The sequence below is a fragment of the Mus pahari genome, chromosome 17, assembly GCF_900095145.1.
Source record: "Mus pahari chromosome 17, PAHARI_EIJ_v1.1, whole genome shotgun sequence".
NCBI lineage: Eukaryota > Metazoa > Chordata > Mammalia > Rodentia > Muridae > Mus > Mus pahari.
In genome coordinates, this window is record NC_034606.1 from 1,317,391 (window position 1) to 1,337,118 (window position 19,728).

General features: G+C 44.0%; 1 protein-coding gene and 1 pseudogene across 1 annotated transcript in view; one reads left to right on the forward strand and one right to left on the reverse strand.

Moving 5' to 3' along the window:
* Laptm4b (lysosomal protein transmembrane 4 beta) overlaps window positions 1-18,391 on the forward strand; it is a 41,540-nt gene extending 23,149 nt beyond the window's left edge. The window contains exons 3-7 of the mRNA XM_021216571.1: window positions 4,841-4,914; window positions 5,764-5,886; window positions 8,915-9,013; window positions 11,771-11,866; window positions 17,379-18,391. Coding sequence (XP_021072230.1) covers window positions 4,841-4,914; window positions 5,764-5,886; window positions 8,915-9,013; window positions 11,771-11,866; window positions 17,379-17,459 — 473 coding nt within the window. The 3' untranslated portion in view covers window positions 17,460-18,391. The remainder of the gene's footprint in view (window positions 1-4,840; window positions 4,915-5,763; window positions 5,887-8,914; window positions 9,014-11,770; window positions 11,867-17,378) is intronic.
* Window positions 919-2,197, reverse strand: LOC110334715 (annotated as a pseudogene).
* Window positions 18,392-19,728: the final 1,337 nt, after the last annotated feature.

Here is a 19,728-nt window from a genome sequence, read left to right on the forward strand (position 1 = left end):
GCTGAGGCTTAGCAACAGGGTCCAGTTCACACTTAGCACTACTTAAATGCTTTATTGAATAAATACAATACCAACAAAATGCATTCAAATTTTCTCTTAAAAAAAAAATCACTTTTAAAGCCTTTCTAGTCAGGCTAATGAGAAACACAATAAAGGCAGATATGCTAGTTTAACATAATTGACTGATTTTATACAGCACTTATATCTGTTAGTCCACACGTATATTATTAAATGATAGAGAACATCTAATACAACCATTTTTACATAACTAGTAAATGAATTTCTAAGAAAAAAGATCTTTTCTTTTTTTACTTATTTATTATATGTAAGTACACTGTAGCTGTCTTCAGAAACCCCAGAAGAGGGCGTCAGATCTCATTACAGATGGTTGTGAGCCACCATGTGGTTGCTGGGATTTGAACTCAGGACCTTCAGAAGATCAGTCACTGCTCTTAACCGCTGATCCATCTCTCCAGCCCCCCAGACCCCATCTCTTATACCCACCCCCAACAGTCTAACTCTGAAGGGGATAAAGCCAATGCCTTTCCTCACAAGAGCTCAGGACTAAAGTTGCTTTGCTATCAGAATCTGTCTTTGTTGGTGCTAGAGAGATGGCTCAGTGGTTAAGAGCAGTGACTGATCTTCTGAAGGTCCTGAGTTCAAATCCCAGCAACCACATGGTGGCTCACAACCATCTGTAATGAGATCTGACGCCCTCTTCTGGTGTGTCTCTTCTATAGTGTACTTACATATAATAAATACATAAATAAATCTTTTTTTAAGAAAAGAATCTGTATTTGTGATCTGTTATGAGCATTGAGACAATAATCAAATATTCTCAAAAGAAGCACAATGCATGTTGTGATCGCCTATTCAGCAACAGCAAGCACTGCATTCAAAACTATCTCATCCCAGGAATTAAATTAGGCCAGCCACATTCATGGGCATTTCCTCCACTGGAGTGTTGTAGAAAGTCTCAGTGTGACGAGAACCTTCTTGTCTTCTTCAGTAACAACGTTTATAGCCAGACCTTTCCTTCCAAATGGACCCCCCGCCTATTCAACTCGCTCTTTATTCAGTGTGCAGTTTGACTTATGACTCCCCGCCCCAAATTACGTCACCGCCATTTCTGAGTGCCATCTCGTCATAAACTGCCACTATCAACTCCTGTGAATATAGTTTTCACGATTGGTAGGTAAATCGTATTTTATAACCAAGGACACTTGTTGCATGTCAATCCCACGAGCCAGCAAGTCAGTAGTGATCACAACATGGCTTGACCCTGATGGGAATTCGTTCATGATGCCATCTCTTTCCTTCTTGTCCATGTCACCATGCAGAACAGAAACTGTGAAGTTCCTGGCATGCATTTTCTCCGTGAGCCAGTCCACCTTGCATCTTATATTGAGAAAAATAACTGCTTGTGTGATAGTCAAAGTCTCATACAAGTCAGAGTGTCCGCTTCCACTCCTCTCGCTCGACATTAATATAAAATTGCTTAATTCCTTCAAGAGTCAATGCTTCCTTCTTCACCAGAATTCGAGTTTCTTGGTCACTTCTAGCACATCAGTTGGCATTGTGGCAGAAAGCAACACAACCTGTTTGCTTGTCTTGAATTTTTGGAAAATCTCATAGATCTGATCCTTAAGCCCTCAGCTCAACATTTCATCTGCTTCATCCAAAACAAACATTTTGATCCATTTTGGAGAAAGGCATCTCTGTTTAGCATATCAAACACTCCCTGGGGTACCAACAACAGTATGAAGGGCTTCAGCCTGTGCCTTCTGCATTTCATTTTGAACATTTGTTCCTCTAATGCAAGCATGACAAGTTGCTCCCATATAATCTCCAAGAGCCAAAATTACCTTTTGGATCTGTCGAGCCAGTTCTCTGGTGCGGGCCAATACTAGTGCTTGGGTCTCCTTGAACTCAATCTTCAACTGTTCAGGATGGAAATGGCAAATGTGGCTGACTTGCCAGTACTGGACTGAGCTTGAACAATCACATCGTATCCTTTGATACAAGGGTAATAGCTCTCTATTGAATAGCTGAAAGCTTCTCAAAACCATAAGCACAGATGCCTCGAAGAAGGGACTCCTTTAAATCCATATCATCAAAGCTATCAACAATTTCATTCCAGTTGCTCTCGATGACACCGTCAGGGTCCATTCCCTCTGGGCCGCCATGTTCTCTGTTGTAATCCTTGGAACCACCAGAACCACTGCCCTTTTTTATAGGCTCGTGGTCTCTCATAGAGGAATTTTCTTATCTCCTTTCGGAAGCCACAAAATTGTAGTACTGGAGTTTGTTACCGGAAGTGAAGCCCTAAGGGAGTCAATGACAAAAATCCACATTTCACTATTACTTGGTATTACAGCATTCCTAGAGATCCATGAATCGGGGACTCTGCTTTTGTTGGAAGAACATTGCAGCAGCTTGAAGGCCAGCAGAGCCTGGAGAGCCTGAGTTCTACATTTTTATCTGAAGGCTGCTAGCAGAATACTCATTTCCAGGCAGCTAAGATATGCTCTTAAAGCCCACACCCACAGTGATACACCTACTCCAACAGGGCCACACCCTCTAATGCCACTTCCTGGGCCAAGCATGTGCAAACCATCATCACCCTGAGCTTGGGACGTAGCAGTTTGCACAGAAGAGCTGGTTAGAAATACACATAGAAATGGGATTTCCAAAATGTCCTCACCTCTCTCACTGTTTGTGTGAGTGCCGATAGTGTACTTCATTTCATGGATTTTATTGTACCTTCTAATTCTTTGGGTTTTATGTTCTTGGATGAAGATATAAATTATGACTCTAATCAAGGTCAGTTCTGGAGGGTGCCACACAGTCCTTACTAAAGACTTTATACAGTGCATGTTGATATTTTCATGTCTTGAATAATCCTTTGAGTTTATTTGCCTCTCTCTATTATCTATCTCTATAAAGATCTTTGAAATAGTCAATGACTTGGTTTTCACAAATTAACTTTTTTCTTATTAAATATTGAGAAGGTTCCCCCTCTTTCCCATCTCCCCCTCCCGCTCTTTTCCTTACAGTTTAGGGCATTTGAGGTCATTATGGGCAGTTCAGAAGGGGTGGGGGCATGGATGCATGCTCTAAGGGGCCTTTCTCCTGTTTTTGTGTAAGGGCCTTCCTATGTGAGGGCCTTCCCTCTTATTTAGCATTCCATAAAACTCTCATAAACACCACAGAAATGTGCTTGACTAATCCAGGTCTGTCTTGATCCAGTCAAGTTGGTGATTAACATTAGCCACTATGGCAGAATTAGTCACAGCCCAACCTTTGCTCTCAGAATGTCCTGCAACCCCAAATCCTCATTTTATCTTCTGTTCAGAAAGAGCAACATCTGTCTCAGCCAGGAAGAATGAAACATCTCTGAAACCATTGAGTAGAGCTACTTCACTGCCTTCTCAGCATCAGGAGTTAGCAGCTTAGTTACACCCAAAGACACAGGCAGGCGTCCTGAAGAAGTAATTGTTTGCCTTGTGTCTTCTGTGTTCCATGTACCGGCATCGTTCCTGATCAACATTGTTCAGTCGTTAGTCTTGGGTTTTTGTTGCTGCTTTTTATAATGTGACTAGAAAATGATATGTTCACATAAAAACCAAGATAAGGGGCTGGTGAGATGGCTCAGTGGGTAAGAGCACTGACTGCTCTTCCAAAGATCCCGAGTTCAAATCCCAGCAACCACATGGTGGCTCATAACTATCCATAACAAGATCTGAGGCCCTCTTCTGGAGTGTCTGAAGACAGCTACAGTGTACTTACATATAATAAATAAATAAATCTTTAAAAAAAAAAGATAAATTGTAATTATTGAAATCAGTATAAATGTCACTGATGAGATATTTCATATTCTCCAAACTGGATCTTGAGGACTGGAGCGTGTTACTGACCTCCGTCGAGGTTCCCAGCACCCAACTGCTGCTGCCACAGGGAGCATTCGTCACTGAGATGGTGGTGGTAGTCAACAGTGTACTGTCCTTTTACCTGGAGAGGACCTGGCAATCACCAGTAGCAGTTAATAAGATGAATAATGATGTGTGCTGTAGCTGTAATTCCACATGACAGAGGACAGAGCACAGTGACTGGAAGGGAAGGAACTGCACCAGCTACCTGGGACCACCTTTGTCATTAAAACAGAGTTTTGATCATACTACAAATGAAGAAAACTACAGACATTAGGCCTAGCAATTAGTGTTTTATCCTGGTTAGGTGACAGACCACTAGGGTGAGAAGCACGATGAGAGACCACTTTAGAGGAAACAGGGACATTAGGGGGGGTTTTTTTTGTTTGTTTGTTTATTTGGTTTTTCGAGACAGAGTTTCTCTGTATAGCCCTCGCTGTCCTGGAACTCACTCTGTAGTCTAGGCTGGCCTTGAACTCAGAAATCTACCTGCCTCTGCTGGGATTAAAGGCGTGTGCCACCACACCTGACATTAGGATCTTGAACAGAAACAGATGTTTAACTTTGAGTGCATAAGGTATCAGAGTTTTAATTTGTGGTTTAGGTAGGAGTGTATAAAGTACAGAGAGCTTTCTGACTGTAGGATGGCCGAGTTAATAGACATCTGTGTGGCTACAGGATGACTGAGTTAGTGAGGACCAGAAGGCCTCCTTTGGCTTCTGTAACCAGCACCTCTGCTCTTGCAATCATGTAGGCACTTAGGATTTAGTGAGGACATCTCCTGGCACTGGTTAGCTCTGGTTGATGTAAAATTTTCACCTATAATTGGTTTATAAACAAAATGAAGAGAAACTCAGTTTGTTCAGTAGTGGATCTAATTGTCTCTCCCCCCCCCCCTTGACCTTTGCTAGACATGTGCATTGCCATTGCGATCTCTCTCCTCATGATCCTGATATGTGCCATGGCTACTTACGGTGCATACAAGGTAAGCTGCTGTCGGGAGGTGAGGGCCGGGCCTGTCTTCAGGCCCTTCCACTAGAGCGAGGTTCTCAGCCTTCTAATGCTCCAGCCCTTTGATACAGTTCCTCAGGTCATTGTGACGCCCAACCATAAAGTTATTTTATTTTTGTTGCTACTTCATAACTATAATTGTGTTACTTTTTGTTACTGTTCTGAGTTGTAATGTAAATATCTGTGTTTTCTGATGGTTTTAGGCAACCCCTATGAAACAGTTGTTTAACTTCCAAAGGGGTTGTCACCTGCCCACCAGTTGAGAACTGCTGCTGTGGCCTACTCTGAGGTTACCTTTTCTGAGTATAGAGTTATTCTTAGTTTTCTGCAAGAGTCTTAAGAAATCTCTTGCTAACTCCTTGTGGTACTAGAAAAACTGGTAAAACTCATTATTATGAATACTTGGTATTTTTGTTTGCTTCTTTTTTTCCTCTTTCTTTCTCTCTTTCTTTCTTTCTTTCTTTCTTTCTTTCTTTCTTTCTTTCTTTCTTTCTTTCTTTCTAAGAGTTACTTATTTTATGTGTATAAGTGCTCTATCTGCATGTATGCCTGCACACCAGAAGAGGGCATCAGATCCCATTATAGATGGTTGTGAGCTATCGTGTAGTTGTTGGGGATTGAACGTAAAACTTCTGCAAGAGCAGACTGTACTCTCAACTGCTGAGCCATTCCTCCTGCCCCAGCATTTCTGTCTCTTCACTGCTTCAGCTTGGCACGCCAGTCACTGGTGTGGCCTGGTTAATGACTGCCAGGTCCCTTCATATTGATAAACTCAGTGTCTTGTTATATCCAACATACTAACATTCTATTTTCGCATTTTTAGCAACATGCTGCCTGGATCATCCCGTTCTTCTGTTACCAGATCTTTGATTTTGCCCTGAATACTTTGGTTGCAATCACCGTGCTTGTCTATCCAAACTCCATTCAGGAGTACATACGACAGCTGGTAGGTGACCTTCCCGCTCACTGCCTCTTGTCCTGGGGGTGGGGGTGGGGGCTGATTGAGTAAAGGACAAACAAGTCATTATCAAGGGACACACACATAAAGCTGAGTATTTGGTGAGATGGTTGAGTTTTTTGCTGAAAGGTGGGAGTTCTGAATTACTAGGGTGCTTTTGGGATGTTGTAACTGTCATAACCTCCTAGGACCTGCGGGGATGAGACAGCGGGCAGTAATGGCATTTTCTGTGTCTATGGCAACGTTGATAGGCTTTGCTTAGGTGTCAGCAATGAATGGGATCTTTCTTCTGTTGACTTGTGGGAGACAGGAAACTGCTGTAGAATTCTTTCCAGACTTAGTTCCCCAGAGATCTCTTTCTTCCTGATTTCATGTTAAGTACTTTGTAGACATCTGATGGGTAGTATTGGTGGCTGGGTATTAAGGAGCTTCTAGTAGCATCAGACAGTAATTGTGGAGCCTTGCACTTCTTAACCTTGGATTTTTAAATTATGAATGTGTTTGAAAATATAATTTCCTTAAAATTGTTTAAATGGCAAAACATTCACTCTTTTTGAGGGGAGGATTGTTGTGTTTTGTTTTGTTGTTGTTCTGTTTCTCTCTCTCTCTCTCTCTCTCTCTCTCTCTAAGACAGGGTTTCTCTGTGTAGCCTGGCTGTCCTGGAACTCACTCTGTAGACCAGGCTGGCCTTGAACTCAGAAATCCACCTGCCTCTGCCTCCCAGGTGCTGAGATTAAAGGCCTGCGCCACCACTGCCCGTTTGTTCTGTTTCTTGAGACAAGGTTTTTCTGTGAGGCCCTGACTGTCCTGGAACTCATTCTGTAGACCAGGCTGGCCCTGAACTCACAGAGATCCCCGTGCCTCTGTCTCCCAGGTGCTGGGGTTAAAAGTGTGTACCACTACTGCCCAGTAAATCTTCACTCTTGAAGGTTTTCTCTCTATAATTTTATTATTTGTTTTTTGTTTTTGTTTTTAATGTGGTATTAGGGATTAAACCCAGGGCCTGGCCACATACAAGCCAAGCACCTCACTGCTGAGCTGCATCCTTAGTTTAGAGACCAGGTCCTGCTGAGTTGCCCAGGTTGGCCTCCTACCTCAGCCTGCTCCCTGTTCCCTTGGGTTACAGATCGTGCCAGTGTGCTCATTACATGCAGCCTCTGTAGTAGTCTCTGAACTCAGGGTAGGGCCAGGAGAGCTGAGGCTACAGGATGCCCATGGCACTGGGAACTGGATGATCCGGTGGAAAGAATGGCTGAGGGGGGAGAGAGGAGGTGGGGAGAGAAGAATGGCTGAGGGGGGGAGAGGAGGTGGGGAGGGTAGAAGCTTGTAGTCCTGCTGACAGTCCTGCTCTGACCTGTCCCACCACAGAAGACCCCAAATTTTTGCTCCTTTAGAAATGTCTACATTGTCATTCTTTTTATTGAAGAACCAGGACCATGCTTTGATGGGCAGGAGTGTCTTAAAAGTTCCATGTGCCAGTTTTGAGAGTTGCCTCTTGGGAGATAATAGAACATGAAGGGGCCTGGTCTGTGATGGGGCAGTAGAGGATTAGCCTCTGTACTGAGACTTCATGTTAACTCTGTGATCTGCTTGCCGGGCTCCTCAGATCATGCTGCAAGAGAGGAAGAAACCCAGCCCCAGCAAGCTTGTTCTGTACGGGACTGGGCTGGTGGTGATGAAAGGATACGTGAAGACAGGCCAGTGGCCGCCCTGTGCTGTGGAGTGGTGCACTGTATGTCCGGTTCATGGTCTGCAGAGCCACACAGTCATTCAGCGGCTTCCTTTGACACTACCTTATCTGCTACTCTCTAGTCATTCACTTTGGAACCATCAAGTGGTACAATGACAATATTGTTGAAGCTGACAGGAATTATAATTCTGTAAAAAAAAAAAAAATCAGCTTTTACTTTTATTTGTAATGACAAACCAAATAATAGAAATGAAATATTTCAGGAAGCCAGGTGAAGTGGCTGAAGTTCCAAGGTCAGAAGTTGAAGGTTGTCCTTCAACTCCTACATAGTGAATTTGAGTCCAGCCTGGGTTACATGTGACCCTGTCTTGACTTCCCAGTCTCCCTCCAAAGACATTCTGTACCATTTAATGGTCATTCTGAGTTGGGCACAGTAGTGTGTGCCTATAACCCCATCCCCTAGAGGGCTGAGGAAAACTCCACAGTCAGCCTGAGCTGGAGAGATGGCTCAGTGGTTAAGAGCACTCACTGCTTTTCCAGAGGTCCTGAGTTCAAATCCCAGCAACCATATGGTGGCTCACAACCATCTGTAATGGGATGCCCTCTTCTGGTGGGTCTGAAGGGAGTGATGGTATACATAAAGTAAATAAATCTTTAAATAAGAACCTATTTGAAAAAACAAATCCCAGATCAGTCTGAGCTGTAGTAGCAAATCATTTACATTATCAACAATGCCTCAAAATGGCGATGAAAAGGGACGTTCACAGTCCCCTGATGGCTGCCGCTGCTGACAAATCGAAATGTGATGAGTTAGAAAGGCATCCGTCATTGAGAAGGCTGCAGGCGAGCCCAAGCTGGAATCCTGCAAAACATGGTTAAAGTAATTCATCATCCTTGTTTACAAAACAAAATAAACATGTAAGAAGAAAGATGTGCCATTAGCAAATATATTCATATTAGTAAGTTTCTCCTTGTCCTGCACACAGCCTTTAGAATACCCAGAACATGAAGAAAATAAGAAAATACTACCATGTCAAACCCCAGGAGTGTGCAAAGCACCACACTGGCGGTGGACCCCAAGGTGCAGCGGAGGGCGGGCTGGTGCTGCACACTTGATTGTGTCTGTTTCCCCTTGACTTACCTTCGATGGAATCACTGCCTGGGTTAGGACAGTGTTGGCTTTCCCTAACTCACTGTCTGTTGCTGTCTCATCGATAGAGGCATCTGTCCTAAATAACAACCACCGGTCTCCCCATGCCTCTGCTGCCTGTGGAATACATCTTGAAAGATGAATGAGTTGGCTAATGAGGCCCCTTTCCCTTTCAGCCTCCAAGCTTCCCCTACAGAGATGATATAATGTCCGTGAATCCTACCTGTTTGGTCCTTATTATCCTTCTGTTTATCGGCATTCTTTTGACATTAAAGGTAAGCATAAATATTCTCTTTATGGGCTAAATAGTAAATGTATGCCTGACTGTAAAAGAGATAAAATAACTAGTTTGTTGCCTCTTGACTTCATAATGTTACAGTTCAGTCTGTTGTCCGTGTGAGAGAGGAATACTAATCTGCATCCCACAGGCCAGTCAGGGAGACGTGGCTCAGTGACGTGGCTCAGTGGTTAAGAGTATTTGTTTTTTCCAGAGGACCCAACTTCTGCTCCCAGCATCTACCTGTTAGCTCACAACTATCCATAACTTCAGTTCCTTTTCAGATGTCTATGTCACCAGGCATGTACACAGTGCACAGATATACATACAGGCAAAACATCTATACACATAAAATAAAAAAAATGTATTTGGGAACAGATTAAGGTTATACAATACATAGTCTAATGTTGTATATGTTTTTTAATGTTAACATCACAAAAGTTAGGTACAAATATTTCAATAAATATAACACATATAGTTTCAATAGAGCTACAATCCATGTCACAGAATATAACCATTTAACATATGGGCTCATGAGATGGCTTAGTGGGTAAAGGTCCTTCCGCAAAGGCTGGTAAACTGATCCGAGTTCAGCTTCTGGAACTCACGTAGATGGAGGAGGGAACCAGCTCCCGGCAGTTCATGTCTGAGCACATGAACACACACATGGGGGTGGGTGTTCATGCATATGCCTATGTACACACACACACACACACACACACACACACACTAAATAAGTAAATGTTATTAAAGGAATATAAGTCAGTGTTTTCAGTGCATTTATAGGTATGTGCAGCTATACCTCCAGGCCTGTACATATTGGGTCATTTTTTATTTTTTATTTTTATTTTTTGAGTTAGGGTTTCTCTGTATAGCCCTGGTTGCCCTGGAACTTGATCTGTGTAAATCAGGCCTTCCTCTGCCTCCCAAGGGCAGCTAAAGTTGTGTGCTGCCATGCCAGTTTAGAACGTTTCTTACCACATCAGTACAGCCGTGCCTGTCGGCCTCTGTGGGTGTCCCTGCCACCCCTTGATTGCTGCCTTGGTTTCCTTTCTATTGCTGTGATAAAGATCATGACCAGAAGCAATTTGTAGGAAGAAAGGGTTTATTTGCTTTCCATTTCAGGGTTGGAGTCTGTTGAGGGAAGCCTTGGGAGAAACTGTAACAGAGACCACATAGGGACACTGCATGCTGCCTCTCTTCAGAGCTTGCTCAGCTTCCTTTTAAGTCCATCAAATACCATCTAAGTCCCAGCAGTGGTACCCTCCCACATCAGTCGCTGCTGATGTGCTGAAAAGAATGCCCACAGGCTCACCTCCAGGCCAATCTGATAGAGGCATTTTTCCCAGTCCAGGTTCCCGCCTCATAGATAACCTAGCTGTGTCAGGCTGGCAGCTCTCACCAGGACAGTTACAGTGGTGTGTCCTGTGTGTGACACACCTTGTATCCATCCATCACATGACAGGTATCAGTTGCCTCCACCTTGACTACAGTGAACAATGCTGCTTTTCACATTCCTGCAGTAAAGTTTAGGGACATGCATGTCCCTTGGGTAGGATTACTGGGTCCTGTGGTAACTTGATTGAAACTTGAGGCCGTAGCATTGGTCATCATTACCAGCAGTGTGTGAGTAGTCTATTTTCTTTCTTTCTTGAACCCTTTTTTTGGTCAAAGAACTTTAAAATTAGGGAGGGATTTTGACATAATTGAGTTCTAATCCAGTTAGAGATGGTTGGAGCAAGAGCAGAGTTCCTGCTCAGCATCTCCTGTATCACATCTAGCACATACATTGTTCTATCCTATGCACCTTTAGATGCTTCATTTTGACAATGGTATAATACAGTCAGATAATTCTGTAAAATAAAAACTGGAAAAGTTTTTATTTGCATGTATTTACAATTACACATGTCTGTAATTGCAGGTGTGTGTTTTAGCTACTTTATTGGGTTCTTATATCTGCCATCTCCACCCCACCCCCACCCCCACCACTGGGTAGGAGAGAAAGAAGGTTAGAGGCAGAAGGGAGCATAGACCTTCAGAACACCTTCTGCTGATTAGGGGCTCCAAATTCCAGTCTTAGTTAACTGATTTGCAACCAGCAAACAGAATTCCAGCGTTAGCAAAAGCAACAAATGCAGTAGCAAGAACCGGTAGCGCCAGGGGGAGCCACGGCTGCCCTCAGGCTCTCACATTTATACCCTCTCCTCTCAAGAGTCCCCAGAATTCCAAATGTAAACTGGACGCTGGCAAAAGTCCTATCCCTCATACAGCTGGACAAATCACAGGAGCTGTGGACAGATGATCTGAAGCAGCCCATACCCCACACCCGGGAATAAAGCAAAAACATAGTCACATAGCATAGCATTACATGTAATACTGGAGAGCGGGGTGCTAAGCAGGAGGAACTTAAGGGTAGCCTGGGCTACACATCAAGTTTGGCTTACTTCTTGCCAAAGAATAAGTAGTACAGTGGTAAAATGATTTAATAAATTTGACCAATGTCTGTAGCCATTGTTCCTTTTAACTGCCCACATCTTAGGTGAGTCCCGTCCATAACCTCCACCACCACCCACTATCAGTACCGTCCTGTGGTGTACTGTGATAGAACAAGGCTGTGGCAGTACACCCCTCATAAACGCATAAGGTTCAGTAACATTAACATGTGTATGTAATAAAGCCTTCATAGTGTGACTTATATTGTTCTAAGTTGTCTTTTAATTTTGAAAATTAAAAATCCGATGACTGTTACTTGCAGGGCTACTTGATTAGCTGTGTGTGGAGCTGCTACAGGTACATCAATGGCAGGAACTCCTCTGATGTTCTGGTTTATGTTACCAGCAACGATACCACAGTAAGTGTGATGTCACCAAAGGAGAGACCTCCCCCATCCTCTACTGCATGATAGTGCCTAATGTTTTAGTGTTTACTACTTCCTGCTGTATTTGAGACATGTTTTTTCTTGTTTTTGTTTTTGTTTTTGTTTTTGAGATAGTGTTTTTCTATGTTGCCCTGGCTGTCCTAGAACGCTCTCGGTAGACCAGGCTGGACGAACTCACTGAAATCTGCCTGCCTTTGTCTCAGTGCTGGGATTAAAAGTGTCTGCCACCAGGTGGTGGCGGTGGGGGGGGGGGGGGGGAATAATAGGGAACTTTCGGGATAGCATTTGAAATGTAAATAAAGAAAATAATAAGAAAAAGAAAAAGAAAAAAAAACACTATCTAAATATTACATGTACATTTGACATTCTAAAAAAAAAAAAAAAGAATAAATCTACCACATGATCCAGTTATAGGCATATACCCAAAGGACTCTATATCGTAATAAAGTAATACTTGCTCAAAAAAAAAAAAGTGTCTGCCACCACCACTGCCTGGCCAAGTCGTGTTTGTCATCTGTGCTCTGCAGAGTGTGCCAGGCTGTCGGTTTCTTGCCAGTGTGACAGGTACCTGAAAGAAATGACTTGGAGAGGGGTGCTTTGATTATCTTTTAGACATTTCTGTCATGTGGTAGGACTTGTTCTATTACCACGGGTTTGTGGTGCTGCAGACCCCGTGGTGGAAGAGGTTGCTCAGGGCAGCCAAGAAGCAGAGAGGACAATGGAGTTGTTCCCAAAGGACTACCACCTCCCTCTAAGCAAGCCCCAGTAATGCCATCAGATTAGGAACTCATCAGTAGGTTAATCCACTGATGAGATCAGAGCCCTTGTTACCCAGTTGCTTCAGTGATTGGAATCCACTAGCTGGGAACCAAGTGAGTCTTGGCAGTGAGGGGAGTTCCAAGGTATTTCACATCCAAGCCATGACTTAGATAATAATTGGACCTTGGAAAACAGCACTAACAAATAAAACAAAACAAAAACAAAAACCCAGCCCGAAGACAGAGAGATGTCTCAGCAGTGGCTGCCCTTCCAGAGTCCCAGGCTCATTTTGTAGCACCATGTGGTGCCTCACAACCACCTGTAACTATAGTTCCAATTGATCTGACTCTGTCCTTTGTGTAAATTTCTCTTTTTGTACCTATTCTGTATCCTTAGAAAGGATAAGCAGATGCTTTCTCTAAACACTAACACATCACAGTCATAGGACTGATGCTCAGGCTAGACCATCCTTTGGCCAGTTGGAACCTCATCAATAGCTCTCTGGTGATCTTGCTCTCTAGTATAACATAGGCTCATGTATTTTCGGCACCACCCCTGTGGTGTGCCATTTCTCTGAAGGGCTGTTCTTGTTGGTGGAAAATGATCTCTGGAGATCATAATGTAGTCCCAGAGGATTGGAACACTTTAAGATTGTTTCGCAAGAACTAGGGGGCTTAATGTTGGCATTCTAATTTGAAGACCGAAATGTGCCAATGCCTGCCTCGCCATCTAGAAGGCTGGGGTAATCTAGTTTTTCATAGCACATAACCACACACGTTTCTCCTTTGCCCATGTCAGTATTGGGTATCCACATCGACATAACATGTCATGCCTGGCTTTCACTTCCTACTAAGTATTGTTCCAGATGGCTCTTCTCCCGGGCTAAATAAATCCATGTTGACCTTTATGGATAGATACTGGAGTTCTTGTTATAAAATAAACATGCCTCATCTCCTTTTCTAAGACAGTGCATATGCTATGATCCAAATTCATGCTTTCCCAAATTCTGCACACGGAGAAGACAGGAAAGTGTTGTTAAATACTGGACAGCATTCCCAGACTGGGTTTAATCTTGCTTCCATTTCTAGCCAAACCATGATGGTTTGGGACAGAGGGTCCCAAACATAATGCCTCAGAGCCTGAGTGAGAATAAATACCCAACTCTTCATTGCACTGAGCAGTCATGTATGCACAGCAGTCTGCTCAGTATGTAGGAAGTGTTGTCTTGTCTCCCTTAAACATTTAAAATATCCCAAGGTGCCCCTCTGCGCCTCTGCGCCTCTGCAGCCACCTGGCTCCAGCACTATTAGTGCCTTAGGGAGATGCACCCTCCCTTCTAGAGCCTCTGTTGGAGAAGTCATGTGGTAGACACGTTATGTAACATCACATTGGCTTCCTAATGCATGAAAATGTGCTCACTGGAGGAAAAGCACATTAAAGTAATATATACATAGATTATATATTTTTTTCATAATTAAACATTTGCAAATTGAAGTTTTTGAAAACTTAATCTGTGTAACTTTGTTTCACTAACACCACCAAGACCAGGGTGCCAGTGGTATTTTACCAAATGGAACACAATCCCTATGGACCAGGGTTCTTGGAATCAGTGAAAGTAATATATAGCTAAAAAGGTGTCTGAAATTCTGATTCCTGATAAAAGCATTATAGCCTTAGATATGATAGGAAGGCTATTAATATTTTAAAGGGAAAATGTAAACTTCAAGGAGTCTGTTATGCTGTCTTGTTGTAGGTGCTAGCTCAGATTACCTTAATGTAAGCTTGTTGCTCTGACTTCTCAAAGTATTCTGCTATATGAGGCTTTTTTAAAAGTCTGTTTTATAATACACTTATAAATACAATTAAAAGAAAAAACTTCAGTTGATGGTCAGACCATCTCCCTAGTAGCCATTGCCCAGTACATTCTCTGACATGCTGAAGGTCAGTTAAGGCTGACCCTTGACCATAAAAATGCTCTGAAGAACTCAGCAGTTGGAGTGACATTTATGGTGGTTTCAGTGACTTTTCCAGTAACTAGGGCACAGTTCCTGCGGGTTTTCTTTCCTTCATTCCCAAGAAACTAGACAGTCAGAACCTAAAGCATTAACACGTCTTCATGCTGTAGGTTTTGCAGAAACGTCCTAATTAACTTGCCAGACAAGCTTGGGGAAGCCCTTGCTTCCAGGGCAGTTAGAGGGCAAGCTGCAGATGTGTTTTATACGGATGCAAGAGCATCTGAGGACCAAGCCGGCTCGGTCAGCCAAGCAGGGTCTTTGTATGTTTTGGGCGATGGTATAGCCATCTTCGTTATGTAAGTAATTTCCACAGGTTGATAGGAGATGAAGTTGCCTGATACGCACTTTTTGGAACATAGCCCCACTGTTGCGTGAAGCACGACTGTAGCTCTTCCTGTGACATTTGTCATTTGTTAACAGATGAACTGAATTTCTTTTCCAGATTTTATTTATTGTAAGTGTGGTATTGTTTGTGTGCACACATGTGCATGTATAGTCCAGGGGTTGACACTGGGTGTCTTCCTCTGCCTGGCAAGCACGTTACTGAGCTGGCTCCTTCTGGGAGTGTGTGTGTGTGTGTGTGTGTGTGTGTGTGTGTGTGTGTGAAATTTGTGTTGAACATATATAAAGTAGCCCCCAGTTGTGTGTGTGCTTGAACGTTCTGGCATGCAGCCATTAGCTTCTGCATGGTAGCAGCAACTTTACGCTGAAATAGGATGTGTTCTTGGTTGGGTTTTGTTTTGTTTTGTTTTTCTCCCTCATTTATTTCATCCTGACCACAGTGCGGCCCCCACTCCATGAATGGTTAGGTGTTTTTTTGTTTGTTTGTTTTTTAAAACAACTAAATGCCAAGTGATAAAAATGTCAATATAGTTACATTTTCATTGATCACATCATGGCATCACATTTGGTGTTAATCACGTGACAATTATTTCTCTCGATGTCCAAGTACTTCAGCCCCCTTACAGAAAAGGAGGATGGCTGCATCTTCAGTGCCAACAGAACATAATCGGAACAGAAGGGTGGTCTGGTCCGTACGTCACCCACCTGGTCTTTGAGTCTGGACTAGATTCAGTGTCATTTAGATAAGAGGATGCTGAGCCTTCGAGAATTTAGACTAGTTCCATCTGGAGAATTTTCAAAAGTATTCTGATAGCCAGAGGTGTCACATCAAGAATATTTCACAGCCAACACGGAACAGTGAATGAGGGTGTCATCAGCTCAGTGCAGGGAGGGGTTCTTCAGGCCTCTTGACTTCAGATTGCAAGGCAAAGTCAATAGAGTATTTCTGAGAAAAGACCATCCGTGTTGAAATGCTGATTTGCAATGAAACAGCATTCGATACAGACTTGCTTGATAATGAGTATACCAAAGTGTGAGAGTTCTATTTTGATAGAACACGATTATGCTTCCCCTGAAAGAAAATGTTGTATTCAGTCTCTGAACATTTTGGGGAAATTTGACCTGAATGTTTTATTTTGTGAGAAAGGAAAGAAACAAAGCGGAATATGCCGGTTGCCTTCATTTCTTCAGGAGCCCTACTGTGTTCTAAGATTTCTCCAACAACAATGGCAGTTACGCTCAGTTAATTCTTCAGTGAGGCTGCTGAGGGTAATGCAGAACCCATCATTCTGTAGTTAATGTTCCTACTGCTGTTTATGGCTTCCAGTGGTCATAGGTGACCCTACTTGATCCATATCCACACGTATGTGCTGGCCCCTAGGCCACAGCCACATGGAGAGAGCCTTGCCTGCTTCATCTCCCTGGCTTTCTCCTGTATGTAGACAGTGGCCAGGCCCCTTTCCACTGCCCGCCCTCTTTCTCCCTACCATAAGTGCACACTCAGCATATCAGGAGTATGAGTGCTCTCTCTAGTCTAGTCACTGCCTCTGACCTTTGAGGGAGGGGCGCTTTTCTGGTCTGCACTGCACTGCCTTTCCCCGTTGTTGATCATCTTTTTGTGTTTTGCCCACTCTGCCTCCTAAGCAGACAGCACAGTAATTCACGGCGTTTGTGTTGCTGATGTGAGTACCCCCAGAGTGGCTGGTCCCCCTGTGGGGAGAGCCCTGCAGGTGCCTCCTTGCCTCCTGGACCCAAGTGCATCCCAGGTTTTCCTGTCCCTTGAGTGATTTGAGAAGTATTCAGGACACAGGGACACCACCAACTGCCCCTTTGAGGAGACAGACAGACACAAAGCTGACAGGAATAGTAGCTCGCGAGATGTGGTGTCTGTCAGATGCCTTGCTATGAAGCAGCTCTACCGTTGCCTGTTAATTTGATTGCAGCTACTCCTTGCCAGTTGTCTGTCACCCGCCTGCCTGTGAGCCATGCCAGTCAAATACACTGTGGGAAGGAAGGTTACCTGGTCCTATGTGTCCTGCAGGGTGTTTAGGTCAACACTGAATGGTCGGCTTAGTGCCTGCCCTTGTGCCTACACATGGGAGAACCATTCTCATTCCCTTACTCCTTTACATATACCCTCTGGCTATGCAGGCACACATAGAGCATGGCCGGAAAGCAGAGGTGGCAGAAGACATGCCCCAGTTTAAGGTTTCAAAATCTCATACAAAACGTGTCCACTTAGTGAGTCATAGACTGGAGTACCAGTTCTCAGGAGACTTTTAAGTGTGTGCATGTTCAGTTAAAGCCTGGCCTCGGACTCAGGGAGTGGATGCCTGCTTTTAAACACTGACTCTGGGCTCTCCTTTCAGGTGCTACTGCCTCCGTACGATGATGCTACTGCTGTGCTTAGCACTGCCAAGGAGCCACCGCCACCGTACGTGTCCGCCTGAACCTGGTGCGGAAGAGCTGAGAGCAGCAGTCTGAGCCCTTAGCTGCATGAATTATCCTGTGGTTTCACTTTCATGATGAACTCTTTGAGCCTGTTGTTAAAATACCACATTTTACAATGTAGATGTCAAGTTGCAGCCTCTGTTGACACATGCCCTGTAGCTAAGCACTGACTAGCGAGGCTGTAGGAGTGGAGTGTGATGACTTCCCAGAGTCTTTCTCAAAACTACAGACGGTGGTCCCCGCTCTGGCTTGTACCTGCCTGGCCCCAAAGCTGGGTGGGCAGTCATACTTTTCTTCTCCATTCCCTCTGACTGTTTTGAAAGTATAAAATAAAAATTAGATAATACTTAAATATTTCCAGTATGCATAATACAAATAATATTAATTGCTCTAATTAGATAGTTAGGAGCCCTTCCATATGCGATATGAGAATTTCCTTACTATCCCTAAATTCAATGATACTCTGAATTTTCTGGGCAAGGATTTTCCTTGGGCTAAATAAAGACCGCAAGGTAATAGGGAAGAGTGAGGGCAAGGGCTGCCTGGGCTGCCTGTTGTTTGGGGCTGTGGCTGATGTGTCTCCCTGTGTGAACGGGGGACCAGCTCGCTCTGCACTCAGAGACTCACTCGCTTTTCCTTGGTTACCTGCCCCAGCAGAACCACCATGTGTGTTTGGAAAAGGTGTTCACACTCTTTTCTTGCAAGGTACAACCTACTTTGAATTTCTAAGTATGCCTAATCGTTATTAAATGTCAAGCAGTCTTCAGAAAGATAAGGAGGTTTGTTCCCATGTAGAATACTCTAGACTATCTAGATTGTGAAAGACGTTTCTGTTCATGTCTCTGAATGTGAGCAGGTCTCCTGCTTGGTCATTGCTCAATGTGCTGTACACAAAGGCTTTGCAATTAAAGTTTGTCTGCATCCAAGAAAACAATCGTGGCTCTGCTGACTGCCTGGTCGCTCTCCCTGGCCTCAGGGCTACACAAATACACACAGCTCAGCCCATTTCACACACACATGTTCTAATACTTAAATACTGATGAATTTTGTTGGACCAACAATACCCTGTGCCTAAGTCACTTACCTGTCCTTGTACAGTGCTCAGCTGTGGTGTATGTGATCATGCTGTCTTCATGGTACCCACGCCTGCCCACTTTTTTTCTTCCCTAAGAGATGGGTTCTTGCTTTATCCTCTAATGTTGGGATTATAGGTATGTTCCACCACACAGGGTCACAAAACACTTTCTTTGATTTATTGGCTTTTTGAGGCAGGGTTTCTCTGTGTAGCTTTGTCTGTCCTAGAACTTTGTAGACCAGGCTGGCCTCAAAACTCAGAGATCTGCCTGCCTCTGCCTCCTGTTAGTTGTCAACTTGATAGACTTTAGACTCACCTGTGCAGTGAGGCCAATGGGCATGATGAGGAGGTTATCTTGAGTACTTTAATTGAAGTGGGAAGACCTGCTTACTATGGGCAGGACCATTCTCTGGGCAGTAAAGCCTGGACCCCAGAAGAGTCCGAAACACTGGCATATGTTGCTTTCTTCTGGCTGGTGGACATAATTTGAGCACTGTCCTCAGCTTCCTGCTGCCTTGCTGTTTTCATTGAAATGGTGTTGTAGCCTCCAAATTGCTGATGCTAATTCTCTGTGGTTAATTGTCCTGTTTCTTGGAAGCCTCACCAAAGAGACTCCAGTGTCGTATGCAGTTTGCCTCTTCATTCCCCCCCCCGCCATCCCACCCCCACCCCACAAAAGCTCACATCTTCCCTCCTTTCCATGGAGTGGCAAGCACAGTACAGCGGGCAGCTGGTTTCTGCACTGTGTCCCCCTGCAGCATAGCTCAGGACTCCCTCCCTAGCCGCTCCACTAAGGGAACCCAACCTGGCACTAGAATGGCATTGCCCATGAAACCCCCTTTAATGAAAACACCATGAGGAGCCGGTCAGTTGTTAGCTTGAGATGGCCTCCCTGCCATCTCAAGGTAACAGACAGTTACAGCTGGCCATAAAGATTAGTTCCTCATAACCCCACAAAAGACACTCTTCAATCCCCCTCCCAGCTTAAGTCCCCTCCCACCAAATGTTTGAGTCACAACCTGCTGGCTATCCCTGCCCCACTCCCCTTCACCCTAAGCACTCAAGGAATCCCTAACTGCACTGTGTATAAACCCAGTGCTTTCCAGACTCATTATTGCATGCCAGTGGAGGCTTTCGATCCCAGTCCAGACTTGAAATAAAAAAGACTTGCAAATTGCAACGGACTTTGAAAT